The following is a 26,256-nucleotide window of genomic DNA, read 5'->3' as shown; positions in this document are numbered from 1 at the left end:
TTACTACATCATACATATGAGACTTACGATTTCAACTACGACTGTATAAATTGCTGTGGGATTGTGTTGGTGATCTGTATTTTTCTGTAGGACGGTTGTTTGTGCAGTGGTGATAATGGTATAGCCAAAAGACATCACAGGTCAGAGTTCAAAGCAATATGATACGTAAATACATAAAAATTAATAAATAAAATGCTGGATCATCCCACCAGTTAATTATATGTCATGCATTTTTTTAAATACCCACCTGAGGAAATTCGATTAGAAGGATGTGTTCATCTTGAAGTCGGACTCTGTTCTCTATCCGTCAGTCTGGAAACAAATTTCATCGCCAACATCTCTGTGGCCATTTTAACCTTGCAGCGAAAAGACTGCACTTCATTTAAAACAATTGGCAGGTGTTTTTGTCCAAAACAACTTTAGGAAATGAGGAAGACAATGAAGTGATTCGTCTTTAGGAGGCAGTCGTATGAGACGTGCTATACAAAGTAAGAACCTTTAAACAATTGCTTGAGAACACATCTGCTTGAAGAAGAGGAATATTTAGGAAAATATTTCTTATATATACACAGTATATATATATATATATATATATATTTATTAATTTCTATTTTATTCCATAATTTAATATTTTTAATAACATTTTTCAAATCATTTTTGTAAATGTACACTAGCTTTTTATATATATTTTGCTTCTCAATGTCTTTTTTTACATTATTATAATAGTACAATGTAATTTAAATATTAAATATAAACAATATAAAATAGTTTGATATTTAGAATATTATGAGATGCATTTCTATTCTCAGACGGGTGATTGTGTGAGTTAAACCTAAAACATAAACTATTTCTGAACCGATAGAGACTTTAATGTGGAAACAGCAAATTCTCATCTTAATGATAACCCAGTATTCATCCAGCATCATCATAAGTGTGTAAACGGATCGTCAGGCGTCAATTGTCAGTGTTTGTATGTGTTGAGAGTGATACTGAGTCTCTCTTTAAATGGCCGTATCGATCGGTCTGTCTCTGAGCCTGTGGCAGCTATCTCCAGAGGATAACCTCTGTTCATTTTAGGACGATTCTCTCTCGCTTTCTCTCGTTGTTGCCTGCCTCTTTATAAATGCAGCTCCTCCGTGTAATGCTGAAAAGGAAACGGTGACGTGTCCTCTAAAGATTGACCGGTCTGTCCCAGCCAAATCTGACACGTGTGATAAATGAATGGCCCAATCAGAAAATGCGACCCTTTGACCTGTCTCCCTCCCCTGCGTCTCACTCGCCTGCTTTCCTGCAACAGAGGAAAAGCTCGGCTCTGGTGGGCTCCGCGGGGGGTTTACACCGTCCTGCTGCCGTTCCTCAGAACTTCAGGTCCCGCAAGTCAAACGGAATGGGTTAAAAAGTCTGCGGCGGTGAAACGGATGGCAGTTATTCATGATGAAATAAAAGAAGAGGGAGATCAAAGAAAGTGTGTGGTGTGCATTGAAAGTAAGATGATTTATAGACACATGTCAGGTTTGGAATGATGTTGTGACTACATTAAAATGGGGATGAGATCAATAGAGAACAATGTTATACTGCCTGTGTAGGGAATCCTAACTAGAATGCATCCTTTTTTGGGATCTTGACTGCTCTTTATAGACACAAATATCAGATGAAATCAACATTAAAATGTGTTCACTGATCATTAGTTTCTGGAGAAAACAAAACAGATTGTAAAGCAACATTAGCTGTAAAAGACAATAGCAGAATTCATTCCAGTAAAGCTCAACAAAAAAATCTAAGATCGCAGGGGAATCAAGATATATTTTAAGTGCACTTTGGACAAAATGTCTATGTGAAGAGCTAGCAGACAGTATGATGTTATTATGCTGTCAGCCAGGTTTGGTAACAGAGCTTTAGTCTCATGTAGATGTGACCCAATTCAGAATGATGCTGAGAAAGAGAGAGAGAAACAAACTCCAGCGATTCAATATACTTGGCCTGGGAAAATTCAGAATTTCTTTTCTAAATGTTAGAAATGTATTGCTGAAAAACTAAGACTGAACTATGTAGTACTGAATTGTGGGCGTGGCTTCACCGCTGATTCCAGACACGCCCCCAGCGTTTGAGAGCACTGCGCATTTATGTTAGTAACACCTTTTTCCATGGTGTGATAAACCCACAATACTTTTTAAATGCTGCTTTACTCCGACTTTTAACAGAAAAGCTGAATATCATAATATTAGCAAGGATTGGAGTGTTTGTATGTGCTCGAGGAGGTTTCTGATGTGTTTATGCGCAATAAAATCAGTGATGCTCATTTTAGATGAGAATGTCTTACTAACTGCTCTTGTGTGGGTTGTTATGACACATGTTTTCATCGATTCCTCAAAAGCTTAAAGCATCCACAATCGTTCAAAGCTGTGTCATATTTTAGCATCTTCCAAGTTGCCACTCTTTGACACAAAAATGTCACATTTTGACTAGAATTTGACCTTTTGAGTCATATTATTTTCCCTTTATAATCATCTCTTTAAAAATATTTATTCAATATACAATTTTTGTTTTCTTATGAAATAAATAAACTTCTACAGAAGTTTCAGCATTTAAGCTTACAGGATTTGAGATTACATTACAAGAAACATTTCGGTCAAGCTTTTGCGAACTTCTGACCGGTACCGTACATATCCTATTTTTATGCAATGTTTGTCATAAAGACCTGTGAAAAGTTTTGAGCGGTTCCTGTCATGTGAACGCTGTCGTGATATTCTGCTTACTGATTTTTGTTCATATTCTTTGTTAGACTTCTTCTGGTTTCTTGCTCCTAGGTTCTGTGCTTCATCTGTCTCCTGCGTCAGATATAATTTACCCGTATTGTCAATATTTCCTTGGCTAAATGATTTAACCCATCCCTGACAGCCCCGTTTTCATTTGTGTCAAATAATATATATCGTCCACCCTGACTGCCAACCATCATGCTTACAGACGTGACTGCTGACAGAAAAACAGAGCGAGAGAGAGATATCTGTCCGTTTTTCTGTTCATCATCCTCCTCTCTGGAGGTCAGCCATCGTTCTTCTCATTTACTGAAAACGTATAAATTCACATTTGGCAGACGAGAACCGTCCACGCACCCCAGAGTCATTAAAAACGAATCAATTCATTTTTAAAGATACCCAGCATTCTCTCTCTCCGTCTGTGTTGGTTGTTAATTCTCCTCTGCTTCATGCCGTCAGGTCGTGTCCGCTTTCATCCTCCGCTGATGAAGGAGTTTCTCTCCGAGCCTTTGAAGGCTCTCCGTGTTTCTCCAGCTGTAGAGCCGCTGATCCGCAGTGACTTCTAGAAACACTCAGACTGCAGTCTAATGACTCCACGTTCCTGCTTGACTTTCACCGGCTGCGGGCTCGATTTGGGATCCGAGTTCACGTAACGCCGTGCCCTCTATTTTGATGTGTCAGGCGAATACACGTGGCCCATTTGTCTTAGTTAATTGGGCCAGAGCTGAGCATTGTGGGTAATTCTCCGGTGTCTGTACTGACTCACCTCTCCTCCTCTTCTTTTTAAAACGCTCTGCGTGTTTTATAATTTACTCTTTGGGAGAAGCCGTCGCAGAGCTCGGGAAAAAATCAAAAGCTGCTGTTCACTTCCGGCATTTCTGTCTCCATTCATCTCTCTCTCTCTCTGCATGTTCGACCGTCATCGAGAGATAATCTGAAAGAAAGGCTGGCAACATACACTCCAACAAAGATCAACCGATGCATCTCAGTCCCTGTGAATATAAATATAAAATGTGTTACTGTAGCAACAACAAACCTTAAAGTCTTTGATCTTGCGACACGTTTTTTAAAAAGACCAAATGATGTGAGAAATGTCTTTACCGTCACTGTATGCCACCAACTCATTTTTGAGATGGACTTTTATGAGACACAAAGTTGATACTTGAGAGTCTGTTCAGCTGTGAAAGTCAAAGATGATTTTAATACCATTTTAGACACTGAAAGGCGCTTTTGATTTGAGGCTGATGGTTCGGTCAAGGGGCAGGGTGAAGGATTTTTGTGTGAGTCTCATTGTACACATTAAATGACCTATCCTAAAGGAATTCAAAGCTTGCTGTAAAATCTTCAGTCTGACGGATGCAGAGAGGCAGAGATGGGCGTCGGGGCGAGCAAGGGTGTGTGTGTACATGAGAGAGAGAGAGTGATGGGGTCTTAATGCCTGATTGGGCTGATTAGAGGAAGTACTGCGCTTGCACTTTTGATAAATTGCCTTAAATAGAGAGATACCAAATGAGCAGCAGAGGAGCTATTAAAAAGAGAGAGAGAGAGAGAGAGAGAGAGAGAGAGAGAGAGAGAGAGAGAGAGAGAGAGAGAGAGAGAGAGAGAGAGAGACTTTAGCAGGGTGTGATGTCATTATTGACCTTCAAACCCTTTTAAGCAACTCTTTAATGGTTTATACTTTACAAACTGTGTCGTCCAAACCTAACCATCACTCAAACCTTTTCAGATAAACATCACTTATCTGGGCTATCCTTAACATATGGCACACTAGGAAACTTCATCTCATTTCACCCCAAAATCAAGAGAGACAAATGAAGAAATGATATTCTTCATCAGAAAATGAAAGACTATTTTTAGTGCCATTATAATGATATCATAATGGTCCTAAATATATATGAAATCTCTGTTTTACAGTAATGTGAATTTCATGAGAATCACTCGAACTGGTCCTTCGGAACTGTCGAAATTCACAAAACCCCTTCAAAACTTTCTTCGTTATAATAATGAGAAATCACAGCCTTGGAATGATATCATTATATTCTATATTACATTGAGTTACTTAAATATGCTCTTTTTACCTTGTGTACATTTTGGGACTTCGTTTCAAATAAAATGCAAATCACGATTAAAACCTGAAAATGTCACGGTGTAAAAAAATCTTTAGATTTTTCATTTTGAGGCATGATGAGAGCTGGACATGTTTCTGGTAACACAGAGACACGTTGGTGTTCCCAGGACTGTGTCTCTGCCTCGTGTACTCGCAGCTTAATCTGTTTTCTCGCTGGATGAGAACTGCTTTGCTCTGTCTGTCCCTGTAGCCTCCGTCGCCTCCGGTGTCCAGATCAATGACATTTAGACGGAAATGCTAATTGATGCACACGGAGAACACGCTGGAATGTTCCTCGGCTTAAACAGGCCTGAGATTCTTTCACTTCTGTGAGAGCACACAGTGGTTTTACTGTAAACTTACTGTACTGTATTGTTAGAGAATTAAACCAACTCCTTACTGTAAACATTAAACTGACACTAATCTAAATGATACCCCCGATCATATCATATACGCATGAATAGAGACATCTCCTTAAATGTTGAATTGTTTCAGTCCATTGCTGGGTCATATATGTATATTTTCTATATGTTTATATAAGCCCAACAGTTTGGTTTATATATGAAGAAAATTGTTTGATTGTGTAAGTTAGCTCTGCGTTGAGTTATACTTATCATCGGCTGCAGTTAGATTGATATTACTTGCTTTGTTTTTGCAGATGAACTCTTCACATATATTTTACCCAACCACGAGTTAAAAATAATCTTTTTTATAGTGAATGTTAAAAACAAACAGCCCTTTATTTAAATATGATTCATGAATATTTCAGTGTTTACTGGAAGCGATTTTATTAAACATCACAAAGTCGTGTGACGGTACAGCACATGCTTTTTGAAATACTTCATTCGGTATTTTAGGAATAGTTCGCCCATGACATTTCATATAGTAATTCATAATTTACACATCCGTGTGCCGTCGCTGGTTATTCCCACAAACAGATCTTTCTGAAAAAATATCAAGTCATTTCTATTAATGATGGGTGTTTGTGCTTTTTGGAGCAAAGACTTAACCCCTCTTTAAAAATATATACATTAAACTAAGAAAGGAGTTCACATACATCTGTGATGACATAAGGTTGAGTAAAATCACATCATTTTTATATCTGGGTGAACTTTACATTAGTATACGATATTAGTGAACAATATATTAGTATACAGCACGCAGTATACAGTACTGCATATGCACAGAATGTCATGTAAAGATGTGAAGGGCTTTTGAAGTCAATGTTTTTATGAATGAAAGTTGATTCACATAGTGTTTGTGTTGACTGTAGAGTGCGTGTGTGTGATAATAACACCGTGTTAATTCTCTCTCGGCTTATCTCATAAAAACCCAGCGGTGGATTTGCATCATTGCTGTGACAAGATATCATAACGGGTCCATGTTTGATCCCACGATAGATCGATTTGAAGCCTCTTTTATATTCAATGAGAGCGTTGGCTGCTTGCTGCTCTGATAGAGTTTTAGTTTGATGCTTAATTAGTTTCCTGACATGTGACTGATGCTTTTATCTACAGCGACTCTATTATACTGTTTAGTTCGTTTACACCGGTGGTTCTCCAACTATTTCGTTATAAGGCCCCTTTTGTGCGCGGTGCATCACTTTGTGGCCCCGAAATAAACACTTATATTCTTAAATTTAGAATTTAGAAAAATGCTGGAACATCAATTTTTTTGGTTGGTGGTCTTATTTTTCATATGTCTGATAGCATAAAATGGATGAAATATTTATTTATTTCGTAAAATGCCATAAAACATGTGGCCATCTTGAAGCCCCCAGTTTGAGAACCACTGCTCTACACACGCTAGACCTGAGTGACCTGTAACCATCACTTATTTACTATTGATTGTGTTTTTCTGGCTAAAACAAATTTAGGACAGATCAAAACACTCAAATTAGACACAATACGAAGAAAAACCTTACAACTTGTCAAGGTTATGGATTATAATTTTGTAAATAATGTTCAGTTTCTTTCACAGATCAATCGATTCGCTTCTGCTGTCAATATGTCATCAGGGGAGGAGGGGATTAAAATACAGAGCAAATATTGTACTTCAAAACAGTCAGGAACACTTTTTATTTGTTTGTTTTAAGTCTCAGCAGGACACAAAGCATTGTAAACGATGAAGAAAGATGAACGGCTGAAAGGAGTGATGCAGGCCGGAAAAGATGTCAAGCGCAGCATGTGCTCAAAGTTGAACAAACTTTAACATTAGTGAGCAAATGTTTCTCAGTTTATTAATGAAAGCACAAGCACAATTGGAGATGAAGGTTTCGGTCCAGCGGTGGTCTCGTGGTGGAACAGCTTGTGTGCGTGCGCTCAGCTGAATATTCCTCTGTGATTAATTATGTCTTTTCAGAGAGCTGGAATCTCTACCTCATAATTCGCGAGCCGGTGTCACCGCTGACGACACCTGTCAGCGCTTTCTGCTGAGGTCGCACATCTGTGGCGGAGCAGTTCAAACCTGAAGGCCCATCCGTCCTGAAAGCGTGCGCTCGGCTCGCACATCTGTGATTGACAGGGCGACAGCGCTCATTTGCAAACCAGGGGACCAGAGACGGACTGAAACTCATCCTTTATAACATTGTGCAAATCACACAAGCACTTTCACTTTCAGATTTTGAAAAGGTGCTTCTCCTGGAATTTTATCCTCAAATCATCTTGTGGTTTTCTTTTTTGGAGTTAAACGTTATTTAACATTTGAATATTGTTAAAAATACACAATGGGTCACTGCTTCTACTTTAGTGTGAAATGAATTGGAAAGGTTGGTGTTACTTTTACATTTCTTAGAAATATTTTTTGTGTGGAATCAATTTAAGTGAAATGCTAAATGTTTTGTAAACGGTCACTGAACCCAATGATCTGTACAGAATGTTGAACATCCAAATTGTCAGATTTCATAAGTCACCGAACTGGTGACATCACCATGGGACACACTCATAAACTTTCCTAACAACCAGATTTTAGGGATTCGTTATTTGTTGATCATCTGGGTCATTTGTTATTTTGGAATTATTCACTTTAGTCATGCAGCATCAAGTCCTACTTGGCTAATGACATTCACACATCATGAATTTGCTCTCATACTACCCCAAGTGTTGTCCCATTCCAGCCCCTGATATACATGCAACAATATGCAGGCTTATTTATGATGCCGTGGTGCAAAGTGTTTTACAGTTTGTGTATGTTAGATGACAGTTCCGGTGTTGAGATTAGTAGCTCATTTCAATGTGTGTGTGTTGTGTGTGTATGTATATAAAGGTTGTTCATGACACTAATGCAGTTGTTGAGAATCTTGTAGGTTGTTAAGTGAAGCCTGCAGGTATGAGCGGGCGTGCGTTTACCGAGACGGGGTTGTAATTGCCTGATTTACCAGTGATGTGTTGAAGTAAAGAGACCCAGTGAGAGAGCTAAAGAGAGAGAGAGAAAGAGAGAGAGAGAGAGAGAGAGAGAGAGGCGGGTCAGAACGGAGGAGTGCATCCCTCTCTCGCTCTTTCTCTTTCTGCTCTGTGCTCTTCGGCGGCACAGTGACGGACATCCCGGAGTAGAGCGCTGGACTCGTAAGTGCTCTTCATTTCTACATGGTTACGTCCATTTCTTTACTTCTTTATGAATGAATGTGGAGTGTGCGAGGTAACATTGGTAGATTTGATCGCATGTGTGATGAAACCAAATTTTCTAGGAGGAAAAAGGTTGGAAAATCAAAATGCGCAACATGTTTTTATAAAGACGTGCAATGAATTACACAGTGAGTAGTTTATTCGTTGTTATTGGCGTTTTGGGTATATATAGCTGACACATTATACTTTTCAACGTAAACATTTTGTGAATGACATGTAGTTGAATGAACACACTAAAGAGTCTTCCTAACTATTATATGTAGTAAAATTTGAAAATAGCACTTTTAAAAGGTTGTATGTTTAAAACGGGTTTTCTGAAGCGCGCTGTCCATGGTGCTAAAATCTGTGCGCTTTTTCTCTTCATATACAAAATTTTATATTTCTTCACTTTCCTATTTTCAGACTTCACACATCAGTGTGTGAGAAGTGTCACCTGAACTCATTCACTCAGTGAACGTAATCACTTGTGAAAAGTCACTTCATCCACTCGTGGAAGCGCGACGCGTAAAATGGGCATGTTGTTGTTACGCGCGCTCGTGTCTTCATGAATGAGACCATCAGAGCGCACGACTGTGGAAATGAGGCTCCGCGGAGACGGACGCGTAACGGCGTCGGTCTGAATTGATCATAAAAGGAACACTAATCAGAAGCCATGGGTATCCGACATCTCTTGCTTCTTTTGGTCTATCTGGACCCTCTGTGCGTCCTGAGCGCGTCCACAGCCAAGAGGAACAAGCCCGCTCCAAAGAGACCTCCAAAAGTGAAGGAGGTCAACAGCACCGCGATTCCGACGGTGGTGGCTCGACGCACCACGCAAGTCCAAGCGCCCATCATCGGGGATCACGACACCTGCCTCGGCTACTACGACGTGAGCGGTCAGTACGACAAAGAGTTCGCCTGCAACAACACCGACCACCGGTTCTGCTGCGGGAGTTGTTTCCTGCGCTTCTGCTGTCCCATCAAAGCCAAGAGACTGGATCAGAGAGTATGTACCAACTACAACACGCCCGACTGGATCAAAACCCAACCGCCCTCGCCGGCACCCACCGGGGACACGTACGACCCCGCGCTTGACAAGACCAACACCACCGTGTACATCACCTGCGGGGTCATCACCTTCATCCTTATGCTGGGCATTTCTGCAAAAGTGGCTTATGATAAAGCCACCAGACCGCCTCAAGAGATGAATGTTCATAGGTAAGCCCAACATAAGAAACACATTCTCTTGTGCTAAGCTATGAGGGGCGGGATTGCTATATTTTGTGTGTTTGCTTTACGCGTAAATGGGAGTTTTACGCGTGTCTTTGTTGCTGCAACCTAATGAAGCAAAGTTGATTTAAAATATTATATTTATGGCTCTGACAGACAGCGTTTTAGACTGCATATAACGTGCAGATGTGGATGCTCTGTTGCGTCCTAATTGAAGTGCCATAGTGGTTAACTGTAAGATTGTGGATTGAGGGCCCTAGAGCTGATTTACTGTTTAAACCCTCTAAAAAGCTTTACATCTAAAGAAAGAAAAACAAATATTTTGTATAAATTCATTTTTTTAAATGCAGGTATGTTTGAAAATTATGGACGTTTTCTTGGTAATTTAATCCAACGGTTGTCCTTGTCCGTTTTCTACAAAGCATTTTGTAAAAGCATACAAAGCAAAGCAGCCAACAAAGCATTTTTAGAATGCTTTTTCTTAAGGTAAAGAATTATATTTCTTTTTTGTTTGGAATGAACCTTGAAAGAGACATTCACTTTGTAGTTTTTTTAGATTTACCCAATGAATGGTTTTGAAAGACTCTTTGGATTAAGGCCTTAGCTAAATTACAAATTAGTTCGACTCCCAATTGTCTCTTCATTCATAATTTGGCAATTAAGAGTCTTCAGCTGTTAAATACTGTTAAAAAGGTTCATTTGATTCATTTAAACTTAGGGTGCTAGAAACTACAATGGGCAGTGTTGTAACTTTTAGTGTAAACTGCATGAAAACCTCAATTAAAACGGTATACAGTTGTGTAAATCATAGGTTGATGTAACCTGGGCTCTAGATCTCAAATGAAGCTCCGATTTCTGGGCTGAGATGGATTATTAATAGTAAATTGCGTACTGTATTAAATCTAGGACTCATCTGTGTCTAGGAGGGATTGATTCTGGTTTTCATTAGTGTGGTGCTCAGATAGAGGTCAGATGAAACCTGTCACAGCAGAGACGACTAACTGGTTCTTACTGGTGCGATTTATCAATAAGATGCTGGTTTGTCGGTGTCGCAGGAAAGAGAGTCTTGGTTTTGGAGGTCAACTGTGTCGGTTTCACATGATAAATAGCCCCATGAGTTCCTCCCGTGTTAACAGTGACATCGTTCTGACATCACAGCTCTTTCAGCCAGGGGAAGCTGATCCTCCGAAGATGAAACGTCTTGAGGGTTATAAAGATACAGCAGGATGTTTAAAGAAGCACGTTTATATCTATTAAAGATCTCCGAGTCAATACTGCACATGTCTCAGAAGGTTGTGCGTCTTGTGTTCGTGCTCACATCTGTCATCTCCGTCATCACTCGGCCCACTTTTGACAAGCTGTCCTGGAGCTCAGAGAAGCCAGCTGAGTTTGATTCTGGGTACAGAATGTTCCAGAGCTTGTGTTTTAACATTTCCACCCCTTGAAAGGATCATTTAGAACTGCACCAAAAAACTGCTTAATATATTATGAGTGTGTTTACACATGAGCTGAGATGTGTGTTTCTGAAAAGCCATGAGACATTTGCATCCTTTTTGAAAGTTTGGGAAGAGATCAAGCATGATGAGACTTCAGCCAATGAGAGATGAGATCTGGCTGTTCTCTGAATCATTATGAATTGATTTATGAGACTACGGAGCCGTTTTGTGCAGTTGCTTAGATGTGCTTTGACCTCGTATCTGAATGTAGTTCATCTTCATCTGAGGTTTAGCCAGAGATTAATGATGAAGACCAACTAAAACATGTAATATTCATTCTCTCATCTTGTGTGAAATATTGACTTGATTAGTCTAACTCGTATTGAGGCAGGCAGTCGTTGTATAAATTCACTTTGGCACATCTGTACTATTATATAGGTTTTTGTGCAAATGTTTAAGGATTTCCATGGGATAATATTATTAAATTCTTGCGCATTTACGATTAAGGTTTTATACCAAGATTTTCAATGACAATTGCATTATCATTGAAATTACAAAAACACACTGCATATTCTCTTTACAGTAATGTAAATTCGAGGTTTTATATCAAATTTAAATATTTAGTTTTTAAGTTAAAAATTTCATCAAGGGATTTATCTCAAACAGAACACTTTACATTTTTACTACTGAATTACAGTGAAAAGTTTATATAAAACTATGTATTACATCCGTGTCATAATACAGAATATAATGTCTATATTTGCTGTTTTTATATTTCAGTATTCAGTTTGGGAACTTCATCAAATTGACTTTATTTTCTTTATGCGTAATACCTTTTCATTTTAGTGTGAAATGCTGAAATTCTTTGAGATTCGCTCACTTAAATGCTTTCATTTCTTGACTTTTTCGACTATATGTCGTATATGTTTGTCCTAAACACTCAAAACTTTATTGATAGATTGAGACGATCAAAGAGAGCCTTTCTCACAGAACTGTTCTTTCTCCATTACAGTGCTGGACGTATTGCAGCGTATTACTATAATTCTCTAGTGCTGATGACATAATCGGAAACATGCGTTGATGAGCACCGGTGATCTTGTCTGATCAGACCGCCCCTGTTCGATGACTTGCCATCCCTCTGTTACCCAGAATCCCCTTCTGTGTCTCAGTGTGTTGTCTGCCTTTGTTTAAATATTGATGGTGGAGAACCATCCGACTCTACGAGAAGACTCTGAGAATGTTCTCATGACGGCAGTCAGTAAATATGAGTTATACGACAAATAATGATTCACAATGAGCATTAAAAGTCAAATTATGACAATTTGATCTCTCCGTGATGAGGTGAAATCAGGACATTACGGCTAATGCAACAGTGCCGGAGGCCCAGACTGAATCCTCTTCATCCGCTTTAGCAATTGAGAACTTTTAAACCTCAGCATAAAGTTTCTTGAGCTCCATTCAGACCCTAGAGCGTTTTAAACCCTCCACACAGCTCGACTAGTGAGCAAAACACAGACGCAAGTTAACAGGACGCTTATCGTGTCCGATGAAAGAGGTTCTGGGAGTTTTTCTTCAACCGGATCAGATGTCTGGTAGCTTCTTCGACAGTGAGACGGTTGACAGCTCAAACTTTTAACCCGACAGGCGTGCATGAGCGCTTTTAGCGGAACACGAGACGAAAGTCAAAACCCGCATTTGGAAAGGCGTTTTATGAATAACGCTGCATATCTCACGGGAGCGTCTGAGGTGAAAGAGGTTAAGAGAGGTTTCCGATGTTTTCAGCGAATGCAGATTGGCCGGTGACCTTCAGTGTGTGTGTGTGCCGGAGAGAGAGAGTGCTCTGAAAACCTCTACGGATGATCTGAGCACTCCTTATTGATCAGACTCCTTGGTAACACGTTCCGATGCAATCTGAGCATGGTCTGACGTAAGATAAGAGTCAGACATATTTCAATGCTTTGATACAAACGCTGCGTGAACAAACAAGTCTTCTAAGAGATTTGATGGAGTCCTCGGTTGGGTTTGATATAAGTTTTGACTTGGATTCCCAAAATTGCTTGATAAAATAAAAACAATTCGAATGAAGGGCATGGAGGGGAAAAATGTATGTGGATTGTAGATGTAAAAAAGGCTGGATTTGTGTCAAAAACTCTCTTCGACTTCATATTGAGATCTTCAACAATATTGACTTTTGATAGCAGGCCAATCTGAGCTCAGTTTGACACGTTGTCGAGATCTCTTCTCAAACTCTAATGACAGTTGTGAGATTTCTGACTCTTTTTATGAATCTAAAATTAAAGCAAAAGTTTAGATTTACTCTCTATTTGATGTCATTGATGAGAAATAATTGAGATATTAAAGGGATCTCTGTGATTTGTGTCTCCAAATGTGAATGTTATGCATTGAATGCACATCGAATCGGTCATTTATTTTATGCTTCTGGTTTAAGTGCTTCAGTGGTGACGGGTTCTTAAAGCAGCCATACGTACACCATCCATTTAGGACCTAGGTGATCAATTAAAGTAAATTGGCCTTGATTTGGGCTGTTTATCTACTATATGAATAACATTCTGTCATGTAAACTAAGACCCCGAATGCATCAAAACTACACATATGATGGTGGAATGGGTTAAATTGATTGAACATGTGAGAAGAATGAGCCCTGTAGTTGCCAGATGTATGTCGCCTATTAAAGAATAAATCATCTGGACAGCGGCACATTCTGTAAGCGGACTATACATCTCATAACTTGACCAGGTAATCTGTCATTCAAAGTCATTTCAACTTAATATTTTACATTTTGACCAGTTTTGAGATGCTAAACTTCAGAAAGCTGAAATTGGTTATTTATTTTTATGCATTTTTAGGGGAATGTAAATGAAATGACTTGTAAGTTTTAAGGATTTCGCTTTACATGTGTTATTAAATATATTAGAGACGTTGTGTGCGGAATAAAAGGAATAAAAACACCAATCAGTGTCAAGAACCAATAAAATGATGCGGTAGCGAAAAGAAAGGTCATTTATACACACCTTCAATTTTAAAGAGTGTGGACACGTTTTGATATTAATCCCACAAAGCAAGTGAAAACTTGATTAAAAGAGTCTCATTCGAAACTTGAAGGTGTCTCAGTCCTGTGGAGTTCTGCCGAGATCCTCACAGCCAACTGGAGCACTGAAACCAGGTCGCCCCCACGTGAGAAGAACTTCTGTTATAAACGGCCTTCTCCTGCAAGGGAAGGACTAATTATATATCCTTCCAAAGTCACTCTCTCTCTCTATCTCTCTCTTCCTCTTTCTTTTCTGTCTCTCTCATGCAAAGCGAGGTGTAGACCGCGAGGCCAAGCAAATGCGCTGACATTGACACAGTTAAGACGCCATTTCAGGCACCTCGTATGAGGAGAGATGGCCTCGGGCTGGGGCGGAACCGGCCGCCCAGTCGTCTGCTCTGGTTTGAGATAATGGGACACAGAAAACGTTTGGTTTGGCCGTGTCTGTATCGATCTACTGTATGCAAGCATTGCACATGACCATAGTACAGATGCCATATTCATCACTTGAAAAATGTTGACTCATCCACCATCTTGCAATGGTTTATCATTATCAAAAAGAAAATCATCTATATATCATTCATTGTTCCAAAGAAGTTTTAAAGGAGTAAAACAGGAAAACACAGAAAAGGTATAAACAATGAATAAATAATATCTAATAAAAGCAGTCTCCCGATGAGCAAGCCAACGCATCCCTGTGGCGAGGAACCCAAACTCCAATGATAAATAAATGAAGAAAAAACCCTCAAAGAAACCAGTCTCAGCCGGGAGGACCAGTTCTGCTTTGACATGTCACAGCTGCACTCAGTGACTTTAATTGAAAGTTACTGAGTAAATATTTATGAAAAATAGGGAGAGCTTATGAGTTGTGATTTGAGAAAAACTGCTTAGGTCTAATTTTTTATTATTTGGTGACCGAACAGAGGAATGTTATAAGCAGGGAAAATAGTAATAGCTATAACGGCTGTCACATGTTGTAAGTTTAGCTTTAAAGACTGTCATTTTATTATTTATTTGATTATTTTTATGTTGCTATATAAGAAACATTTATTTAAATTTTGTTTATTATTATCATTTTTATAGCTTAAAATAAATATGGTTGAGGCACGTAACATATTCATACATGTGTATAACTATGGTTGCAGATTTAAAGTCAACTTGCTCTCGGTTGGTTTTGACTGTTCCAATATGGCGGACAACTTACATATAGACGCATTTGCTATTGAGACATGTGTATACATACATCTCTTCACACAGCAAAACTTGTGCCTTTAATGCCCACACAATAATACAAGCTCTCCATTCCATCGAGCCGCATGAGCGCAGATGGTTAATACATTTTAGTGGCCGTGCATCTCTGCAGAATCTCATATTGCAAAATCCATGAAGCAGTTGGGTGTTGATTCTGAGGCCGAGTCCTCGGGGGGCAAAGAGCAAAGACATTCACAGAATTTGAATCCCATTAGACGTGTGCGGGTGTGTTTCTAGAACACCGTACTGCAGAGAAACATTGATTAATGACTTTTGTTTGTTGCTGTAGAGCCCAGAGGCCTGAGCTGAGAAAACCTGAGAGGCCGGACCTCCATTGATCATTACAACACAAAGCACAATTAAAGATCACTGTGTGAGAGCGCCAAGAACCTCCGCACATGGGAAAACAAAACGCTGGTCTAAACAGAGCTCTTATTGGCAAATTGTTTAACCCTCTTGGTGGCGAAATTTGAAGCATTTATTCCAACATTAAGAGTGCTGTTTCTGGTCTAAAACCCTTCCTTTGTGCATCTTTCAGAGCGTTGGCGGACATTTTGAGACAGCAGGGGCCTGTTCCCATATCTCAGTATGAGCATGAAAACATGGCAGCAATAGAGACCTCGCCCAAAGAGAACACACCTGTGCGCACGGCCAAGAACCACTACACACCCGTCCACAATAAAAGCAACCACGGTAGGTCACCCGTCTTCTGTGTCCGTGTGTTATATTATTAGATTTGTATCCTGGTAGTACGGTGGGAATCACAAATGTTTAAGAATAAATGAATGAAATAGCAGTGGGTTTGTGCATGCGTTCAGCAGACTGAGGAGAAATGCCTCGTGTGTGTTCTATTTGATATGGAAAGACTCAGCAAGAGCTGTTCGCCTCTCCGTTCGTATCAGAAATCCCATCTGAATGAATTCTTCATTCACGCTGAGCGCGGCAGTCAAACACGTTCCCCTTCATGCTCTTTACTGGCCTAGTGCTTTTACTTACTCTGCTGCAGTACTTCAAACATTCACATCTCGATACTGCAGAATTTAGGGACAGTTTGGCTATAAAACGTTTTTTTTTTTGTTATTTATTCATTCTCGTGTTATGAGTTTCTTTTCCTCCGCAGAACACAAAAGAAGATGTTTTGAAGAACGTTGGTTACCGAACAACACTGAACCCCTTTGACTTCAATTGTGTGAACACAAAACCACAGAGACATTTCACCAAATATCTCCTTTTGTGTTCCACTGAAGAAAGAGACACATACAGGTTTTGAATGACATGAGGGGGAATAAATGACTTCATTTTTATTTAGGCGTGTGTGTCGGAGAAATGCTTTTACACACTGCTTTGCTTTGTCTCCTGAAAGCAAGTGATGAATTGTTCCTTCAATCTATAAAACATCCCATCTTTTAATTGATGAATTGATTGATCCAATTAATTGGTTGAAAGAAATCCAGTGTTTTCTGATCCAGGGATTTTCTTTCACGTGATTGATCGCCCTTTCCGTGCTCGGACACCCCCATCCAGCATGTCATTTTAACGTGTAACCTTTTACTGTTTTACTGTAATTTTCCTTACAGTAGACATACCTAGACTATTGACGGTATAAGTCTGTTCATATTGTCTTTTTAACCAAAATGAAAACCTTGTCACCCTCATGTCATTCCGAACCTTTATGTGACAATATTTCTCTCCGTGTAACACAAAGGAAGATATTTTGAAGAAACATCTCAGTGGTTTGGTGTTCATATAACAGAAGTCATTGGGGTTGTTTGGCTGTCAACATGCTTCAGAATATCTTTTTTTGTGTTCTGCAGATGAAAGAAAGTCACGCAGGTTTGACATGACCTGAGGGGGAATAAATGAAAAAAATATTTGAATCTGTAGTCGAACTATCGTTTTAGATAAATCAAAGCCCACACAGCGTCAGGTGGAGATGGACAGAAACTAGAGAGAGAGAGAGAGAGAGAGAGAGAGAGAGAGAGCGATGATGATGAAGACAGCAAACAGTCCCCTGCGTTGTTCTTATTATGAGTTTTCAATACAGTTTGATCTGCGACGGCTGTTCATGGGTCATCTTGACACTGTGTCTTTGATTTAATGCAGAAAAGAGAAATGATACGTCCTTTCATTCCCTTAAAGATATGAAGCCAGCTTCGCAAACCATTTCATTTCTGTGATTTAACATACAGCATTTCAGCCTCGCAAAGGAAGAAAACAACTTCAATTGACGTTGATTCTTTTTTCTAGAGAGTGCTTAAGAAAATAGGCATGCAAAACTGACTGAAAGTGTAAATGACATGACAGACACAAATAGATTTCTCATAATTTTGTCCCCTTCGTGTCATTCCAAACTTTCATTCTTCTAAAGACCACATAAGAAGATATTTTGAAGAACGCTGATAACCAAACAACATTGACCCCCATTGACATCCATTGTATGAACACAAAACCACAAATTTCTCCAAATGTCTTCTTTGTATGTGTGTGTGTGTTTGACCTCTAAAACCCCTCGTGCGGTCGAGCAGAACCTCTGCCCCCTCACATTAATACTTAATGCAGAGCCTCGTCCTGTCCTCCGTCTCAAAACAGCATTTACCAGCCGCGGGCTGACGTGACTTCTCAATAACCATCTGCAAAGGGTATTAACCCGTGAAGAATGATGTTCCAAATGCCTGCCACGTCCAGCGTGATGGATTTGGGTTGAAACGCTACATGGTTTTAATCAACACGATCGTTTCACAACACACAAAACATTTTTGACAGGATCCGAACTAATGCAGAACAAAATAGACTTGTATCGTGTATAAACTGTTTGGTTTTTCTTGTGATGGTCATTTGATGAAACTCAATGTCTTTGCAGGACATTATGCAAAGGAAAACTTCCGCAGCGGTCAGGACATGCACAACTTCATCTCTTCTGGATTTGTGACGCTGGGCAGGGGCCATCTGAAAGGTAATCGCCCGTTTCGCAACCTCATCTTTCATTTTCATGTGAGGAAAATGTCAAGGTTCAGAACCTCGAAACATGCTGAATTTTCTCTCAGTGTTGCCCTGAGGAAAATGGCATTGCTCAGACGTTGCTCTTCTATGGTGGCTCATTCAGTTCTCTTTCCTCCGGAGAAAGATCTGAGATGCAGATGAGCAAAAACTCTTAATTGAATCCTACTTATGTACAAGAACTGAAAAAAAGCCTCAAATGTCTCTCGGTTGATGTCCTGTGTCGATTGTGATCGAGATGTTGACAGTGCAGTAATGATGCTTCATAAAGCAAAAAGAAAACAGCTGGCGGGCGTCTGCAGACCTCTCTCTGCTCTTCATTGTGTCTCACCAGTGAATCATTTCAACCCACATAATGCCACATCATTACAGCCACGGGCGTATTGCTAACGTACAACAACATAATCCAGCAGTTTATCGAGTAAAGTGTTTGAAAAGCAGAGATATTTAGATGAACGACTGTCATTGACATCAGCGCTCACGTCTGTGACGCCCGTCTCACGTCACAAGAAAACCGCTTTCATCTCCTTATCGTATAAAGAATGTCAGCTTGTTGAATCATCTGTGGATTCATTGTGAGACACGTCAATGGCAATAAATATCACATTTGTTTCACAGATATCAATGGAAAGTCTCATCTGCGTCTCAGATATTTAAAGAGCCGGAAATGTTATAGATGTGTCCGTCATTAGAGTTTCAGAAGATTTGATTTCAGATTTCTCAAGTCTGCTAACAAAAGTCAATATTATTAAAGATCGCAATATTTCTCATTAGATTTACCCAAATCCAGATTATTTTAGCTCTACAATCTACATTCATTTCACACCTCTGTCTGTTTTTCTCTTAAGCAATTTCAAGGAGAAACATCTGAGACCATGTTGAGACTTAAATGAGACACATCTGAAAACTCAGTCAAAGTCATAAAAACGCAACAGCTGAGAAATGAATATTTTCCTCCGGGCAGTCTGCAGATGTCAGATGTGACTGTAAAGAGTTTGAAGTTCCCATGTGTTTCACCTCCTCCAGGTCAAAGAGTTTAATAATATTTGACTCTCTCAATCGAAGCCCCGCGGGTCGAGCAAATTGCCCTTAAGCTCCAGCCTGTTTAATTCCTCCTGATTAAATTTCTTTCTTGGATTTCTCCAGAGGCCTCACATCCGTCTCTCTCTTTCAATGTCCGTCGACTCTGACAGACAGTGTTTGTGTTCATGTATTTAAGCGTGAAGACATTCAGAGATCATATCTTTGACATTCTTTCTCTGTGAAATGGGAATATGCAACACAGGTTCACAAATGACAAAACATCATTGTATGTGAAAGCATGCGCATATTTAAAGCAGGTTTATGTTGCGAGTTTCAAGACTTTTTAAGCATGAACTTTGACGTTTTAATGGCGTATTTCTGTCATCTCCATTTGTGTTCCACAGAGAAAAGAAATTGACTTTTTTTGCTGAACTTCTCCATGTATTTTGCAGCTCAACATTCAGTAGATGATCTGGCGTGGCAGGGCGACCTGGACGTTCCCTTATCATACAGTACGTGCCATGCATGCTTACAGATACACGTGTTATTGTAGTTTTCTATGTTTAATTGCATTACATACGGTGAAATGTAAATACAGTCTTGCTAAAAGAACGTCTTAATACACTTCATTTTTCAGTAGCAGCTGAAATTGAGTTTATTGCTCATTCATGTCTCGCTGTGTTTTTTGTTAGTACAGTATCTGTGGGTTATTAATGACTTCTCTTTGTTACCATAGTGATTCTATTAACCGTTGAAGCATGTCATTCTTGATTTGTGTCGGGCTAAAGTCTGTCTTTGGGATGATTCTGTTGACCCGCACATTAATTATGAATCATATCTTACAGCAACTCACATCCTAATCTATCTATCTATCTATCTATCTATCTATCTATCTATCTATCTATCTATCTATCTATCTATCTATCTATCTATCTATCTATCTATCTATCTATCTATCTATCTATCTATCTATCTATCTATCTATCTATCTATCTATCTATCTATCTATCTATCTATCTATCTATCTATCTATCTATCTATCTATCTATCTATCTATCTATCTATCATCCATCCATCCATCCATCCATCCATCCAACCAACCAACCATCAATCCATCCATCCATCCATCCATCCATCCATCTCTCTCTCTATCTTTCTATCCATCCATCCATCCATCTCTCTCTCTATCTTTCTATCCATCCATCCATCCATCCATCCATCTCTCTCTCTATCTTTCTATCCATCCATCCATCCATCCATCCATCTCCATCTCCATCTCCATCTCCATCTCCATCTCCATCTCCATCTCCATCTCCATCCATCATCTCTCTTTCCATCCTTTCCCTGATAGCACACATACATCTGGAAGATAGCTATTTACAGTTTTTCTCCATTGGTTTGGCTCATTTCTTGAAACAGAAATGACATTCTCAAAATTCTAAGATAATTTGGCAAAACAGTCTTACAGTTCAGCACAACACTATAGCTCACTTGCAAAAGCTAACATCTCTCCCAAAACTGTTCACTCATGCTTCAAAACTAAATTCCTTTCCCATATAAACAGTCAGTGCCACGAAAATGACAAAGATCCTTCTCAATTGCTTTGGCTCATTTCTTGAAACAGACCAGACGTTCTCAAAACTCTTAATGCGTTTGCCAAAATAGTGTGGATGGTTCAGCACAACACCATGGTTTACCTGCAAAAGCTCATATCTCTCCCAAAACAGTTCACTCATGTGTGAAAACTAAATTTCTTTCTCATTTAAACAGTCAGTGCCCCCAAAATGCTTCGTCCCTTTGGCATTGTGTAAGCACTGCAAGTCAGAATGTTTAGATGTTTTGTCACTATGGCAGAGGACCATTGAAACATCCTCCATGTCCACCTTTCAGTCTTAGCCCCGTCCTTCATTGACAATGGTTACTGTACTCATATTGTAGGTGAGGCCCTACAAGACCTCTCTCATTTTCAGGGATCAAATCAAAATGAAGACGGTCCAAGAAAAGAAGGAGCTTCTGTGTATTGTATGGGCCAGGACTGGGGATGTGAGTGGCCACACCATTCTCAGATATGGCAGCACACATAGTTATATTGCCCCACTCGCTGGCCTGGGACATCCACCGTGGCCCGGTGGTCAATAATATTACGGCCACGTCTTCGGCTCTTGGCACTGAGATTCGAACCGGCAACCTTCTGATCACAAGCCCAACGCTCTAACCAACAGTCTGACCTTCGAATCTCAGTGCCAGCAGGTCATGACTGAAGTGCCCTTGAGCAAAGCACCTTACCCCTGATTGCTCTGCAGTAATGTGCCACTGTCAAAAAACTACTTGTAAGTCGCTTTGGATAAAAGCGTCAGCCAAGTGAGTAAATGTAATTATTCTCTATAATAGCTTAAAAAAAGAAAACATCAAATCAGTCATACACTACAGTTACAGACAATTACATAGGAATGTTCTATGTTCTCCACTAGATCAATTTACTACTGGCCACTACTCCTGTGGTTCCAAACCTGGGGTACATGTACCCCTATGCAGAGGTACTACAGGGGGTATTTGACAGAAAGGGGAGGGGGGAAATCATCAATGACTAGGCTTACTGAAATGTAAATCAAATATTTTCATACCTGGATACACAAATCACGTAATACTGAAGCGAAAAAAGTTTAGGAACCACTGCTTTGGATCACCAGTATCTGACTTACATGTACGTACTGGTACAGCAGCGCTTCCACTCTATCAGAGTTCCTCTCAAATGGTACCCTGTAAATTTGCTTCATTGTCATCTGATGCTTCTTCAATGTACGGTCTATTGTGGAGATGCTTATAAAGTTGACATTTTGGAATATGGCATTGTCTTGTAGGATTGCAGTGTCTCATTGTGATGGCATTATTTGCCATCACCATGTTACAGATCTCTTGTTCATTGAGAAGTTTTTCTCTGCCACCTGTGCAAGGTTGTCGTGGAAAACTGTGTTTTTCCAATGTTTTTCTTGTCATTTTTAGTATCATAACATACCATTGAGGTAAGATATTACTGTAGGCCTATCACACACACACACACACACACACACACTGTAGAGCGAGGCACATTAGGCTGAACTCGGCGACTAAGGTCATGGTTGATGACATGGTCTATAATTGTGGCCCGAATTTCATCTGGGACAGCATGGTTTCTTCGTGCTCCTCTGCCTCTTCCCCCTATTCCACCACCACGCACCCTTACTACTCCTCTTCCTCCTCTTCTTCCTCCTCCTCTTCCTCAAGCAGGCAGTTGCCCTTGTTCATTTACTTGGCCAGGTGCCTCCATGTTCAGAAATTGTATTGGTTCTGCATGTCAAGCTCTTTATATACATGTTTGGCAGCATTTACAGTCATGGACATCACCTGTCAGGTAACTAAACATACATAATTGGTCATCTGAGATGTGTGAATCTCCTCCTTCGTTAGTCAAGTTCTAGTTTCACCTGACTGTCAATTGCTGTAATACATTTATAAAATGTTCCAAGGGATTCATATATGGTATTCATGGTATTATGGTCTTGACTAATTTTGACAATTGAACAGACTATTTGCATATGATGACTTATACAATGAAATGACGCTGAAACGTTTTGGAGCGAACAACCATTAGACATTGACACATGTATTTAGACATTTGCAATTTGATCAAATGAATGAGAAATTCCATTCTGTTGTAAACAATTGCCAAGTTGTTTGGAGGTTTGTCCATGTTGTTTTGAGAATGTAATTTCTGTTTCAAGAAATGAGCCAAACCAATGGAGAAAAACTGTAATGTCTGTGTTTACATCTGCAAGACGTATTTTTTTGATTATTTGATTATCTGCCAGATGTCTGTGAGATGTTTATGATAAAGAATGTATGTAAGACGGCCTTTTCTTAGATGTTTATTATTCGTTTTTTTGCTCATCTGCAAAACGTCTTTAAGATGTCTCCAGTCAGACTATTCTAGGACATTTATCAGATGTTTTTACACAGCAGATGTTTTCCAGATCTTTAGCAGACAGTCTATCTCTCTATCCATCCATGCATCTGTCCAACTGTCTGTAAGTCTATACTGATTATTATTGTACTGTAGTATAACTGAACAAGCTTCATCGCCCAGATAAGCACCAATGGATCCATCGCATAGAACAGATTAAGTGTCATGTTGTATTTATATCAGTAAATGCATTATGTCCATAACATATTTCCATAAGTCCAGTAGGCAGAATGACCAGTGTTACGCCAGCTTAAGTCTCATACCTGTAAGACGTTTAGACCGAGCGCAGCATTCTGAAGATCAATGCCAAGGATCAGTCCGATCCACTTAACCATCAGAAAGAAACATCTGTCTGTCACTCTGAACATCAGACAGGTGTGATTGACAGGGTTTCTGTCAGGTCCTGTAACCTTGTCTAACTGTGTAATGCCTTTCACATCAATGATCTGTGCTGCTGTTTGATATTCGGAGCGGATCAAATGTCTAACACAGAAGCCTAAATTATTTGTACACTAACATTTATAGTTGACAAGATTATACAGCGACAGTATAACATTCACACGGAGAGCATTATTCAGATTATTTGCTTTTAGGAAAATGTTTGACATTTGAGCACAGTTTTAGACATTGTCGAGACCTTTTCTAAAACTCTGGAGAGAGTCTATTGGAAAAGCAGATGATTTCTAGTATTTAAGTGATGCTTTGTATTTCGTCTCATTGGACAAACAAGTGAGATATAAGAGAGGAATCCAGAAAGTCTTTATTGCTCTGAAGATTTAATAGTTTATCACTTATGTTTCATTTGATTTGGTCTGTAGGACGATTTAAATGAGACTGTTCTAAGAGTATAAATAGTTAATATTTATAAATGAACATTTTGTTTGTATGGCAATGCATCGAAACAAATATCAAAGTATATATCCAAGTCAGAGATACCTCTACGGTACCTGTCAGTCTCATCATCGCCATGGTGATCGAGCGGCTGGGCGGGACAGACAGCGCGCTTCGGCAGATTTATTTGACAGCGTTGCTGGGGAGATGTCAGGCGGTAATGACCCGGGCCAATCCCAACCATCCATCTTAATGACTCGGCCGAGTAAGATCAAGAGATTTCCGTCAAACGGGCCGTCTGTTTATCAGAGATCGGAGTGATGTACTCGACCGCAGTCCCAGAGCTTTTGTGTGGTCCTTAAAGAGGCTGTGAAGACGTTTAAATGGCAAATATGTCACCAGGGGGACGAGACAGAAGTCTAATTTCCAGTGTTGTCTGAGTGATGGGTTATATTTATGCATGTGGATATTAAATGTGTTTAATGAGTCTTAGTAACACACAGATTTGATTGAAGTTCTCAGTTGTGTTTTGTTGAATGTCTGGAGGTGTAAAACGACGGAAGATTGTAGAGGGAAAACCATCCGGATTTGAGTCAATTTGATGAGAAATGTTCATATTGAGTTCTTCAATAATATTGTCTTTTGATTGTAGGTGTTTGACACACTGGGTTTAGATATCTGTAGAATTTCTAATGACGGAGACATTCGTGAGATTTCTGACTACTTCTCAGGAGAAATATCTGAGAGACAGATGAGATTTATGCACATTTAAGTTTACATTTGCTCTCCTTTTGATTTTCTTGTTTCAGAGAAAAAAAATGAGTTATGTCACATTTTCACAGACCTCATTAAACACGTTATATTGTACATGCACACGTCTGAGAGATGTTGTTTTCATAACTGCAGAAGTCCGTCTGGAACATCACGCTATGAAACCAGATGAGGTTCAACACATTTTTTACAGCTTTACTAGTTTTTGTTCACTTTTCCACATATATTCGCACATGGGACTGAAACTGGACCTGTAAAAAACAATCGCATATGTATGCCAGAATCTCAACCGTGTTTTAAAATGTTTATATCTGATGCATAAATTGCCAGGAGCCCATTAATAGAAACGAAACCCTAAGATGGTGGTTGTTTGGCTCACATTATTACATTATGGCATGATTGAAATGGTCATATTGGAAAATGTGGTTTGGGCTCTTGAGGCGGCTGACCTGTTTAAGTGACCACAGAGGGAGACGGCTTTCAAATGACATCCAGAGAACCGCAGCATTTTCTTCCCTGTGACCTCAATACCGCACCGGGGCATTTAGAGCTTTAGGGGAAGCGCCCCCTGCAGGAAACACAAAGCATTTAATCCTTCCTGTACTTCTTTCTTTCCTTCCGTTTTTTCTAGTTTCTTTTCCTCATTTAACATTGTTTAACATAAGATTATACAAATGATCATTTTCTGATAGAACTTTAAAAAGTTATCGGGACGAAAGAAAATCTGGGTTCCAATTTGCATACTAACCATGCATACTAAACAGTATTGGAAAAAAGAAGTAGTATGTCCCAAATCGTATTATGCTGAAATAAGTATTCTTAACGAATAACTATTACAATGCCCTTAGTGTGTAATGTTGCTGTGTGTGAATGTAAGCAGTCTGATGTAAAGCCGAACGAATAACAAAGTTATTGGCTTGGGGAAAAAGGAATCGACTCTGAATCACGTGAACGAGTCGTCTGTCGTTCAGATTTCAGATATCCTATTCGAGGATCAGACACACTCGCCCAATTTAAATCTAGATTAAAGACACATCTTTCCATCCAAGCATTCACTTCATGCTAAATATGCTAAATAAACCACCGGGAGACTGATGACATTATATATTATTTACTAGAATCATTTAACTCATTATATAAACACCATATAGTGTGTTTTACCTTTTTAGTTTTTTAAGGTTTCCCCTGTAAAGCCGCTTTGTC

At 39.4% G+C, this 26,256-nt stretch overlaps 1 protein-coding gene across 1 annotated transcript in view; it reads left to right on the top strand.

Moving 5' to 3' along the window:
- Window positions 1-8,375: 8,375 nt before the first annotated feature.
- The window catches only part of LOC306893696 (shisa family member 6), a 53,129-nt gene continuing 35,248 nt past the window's right edge, over window positions 8,376-26,256 (top strand). Inside the window, exons 1-5 of the mRNA XM_079455646.1 lie at window positions 8,376-8,426; window positions 8,889-9,683; window positions 15,970-16,124; window positions 18,292-18,384; window positions 19,904-19,963. Coding sequence (XP_079311772.1) covers window positions 9,139-9,683; window positions 15,970-16,124; window positions 18,292-18,384; window positions 19,904-19,963 — 853 coding nt within the window. The 5' untranslated portion in view covers window positions 8,376-8,426; window positions 8,889-9,138. The remainder of the gene's footprint in view (window positions 8,427-8,888; window positions 9,684-15,969; window positions 16,125-18,291; window positions 18,385-19,903; window positions 19,964-26,256) is intronic.

This window comes from Barbatula barbatula, assembly GCF_947034865.1.
Source record: "Barbatula barbatula genome assembly, chromosome: 5".
In the NCBI taxonomy this organism is placed as follows: Eukaryota; Metazoa; Chordata; class Actinopteri; order Cypriniformes; family Nemacheilidae; genus Barbatula; species Barbatula barbatula.
The sequence above is the reverse complement of the archived record's forward strand: the minus strand, read 5'-3'. Positions and strand labels throughout refer to the sequence as shown.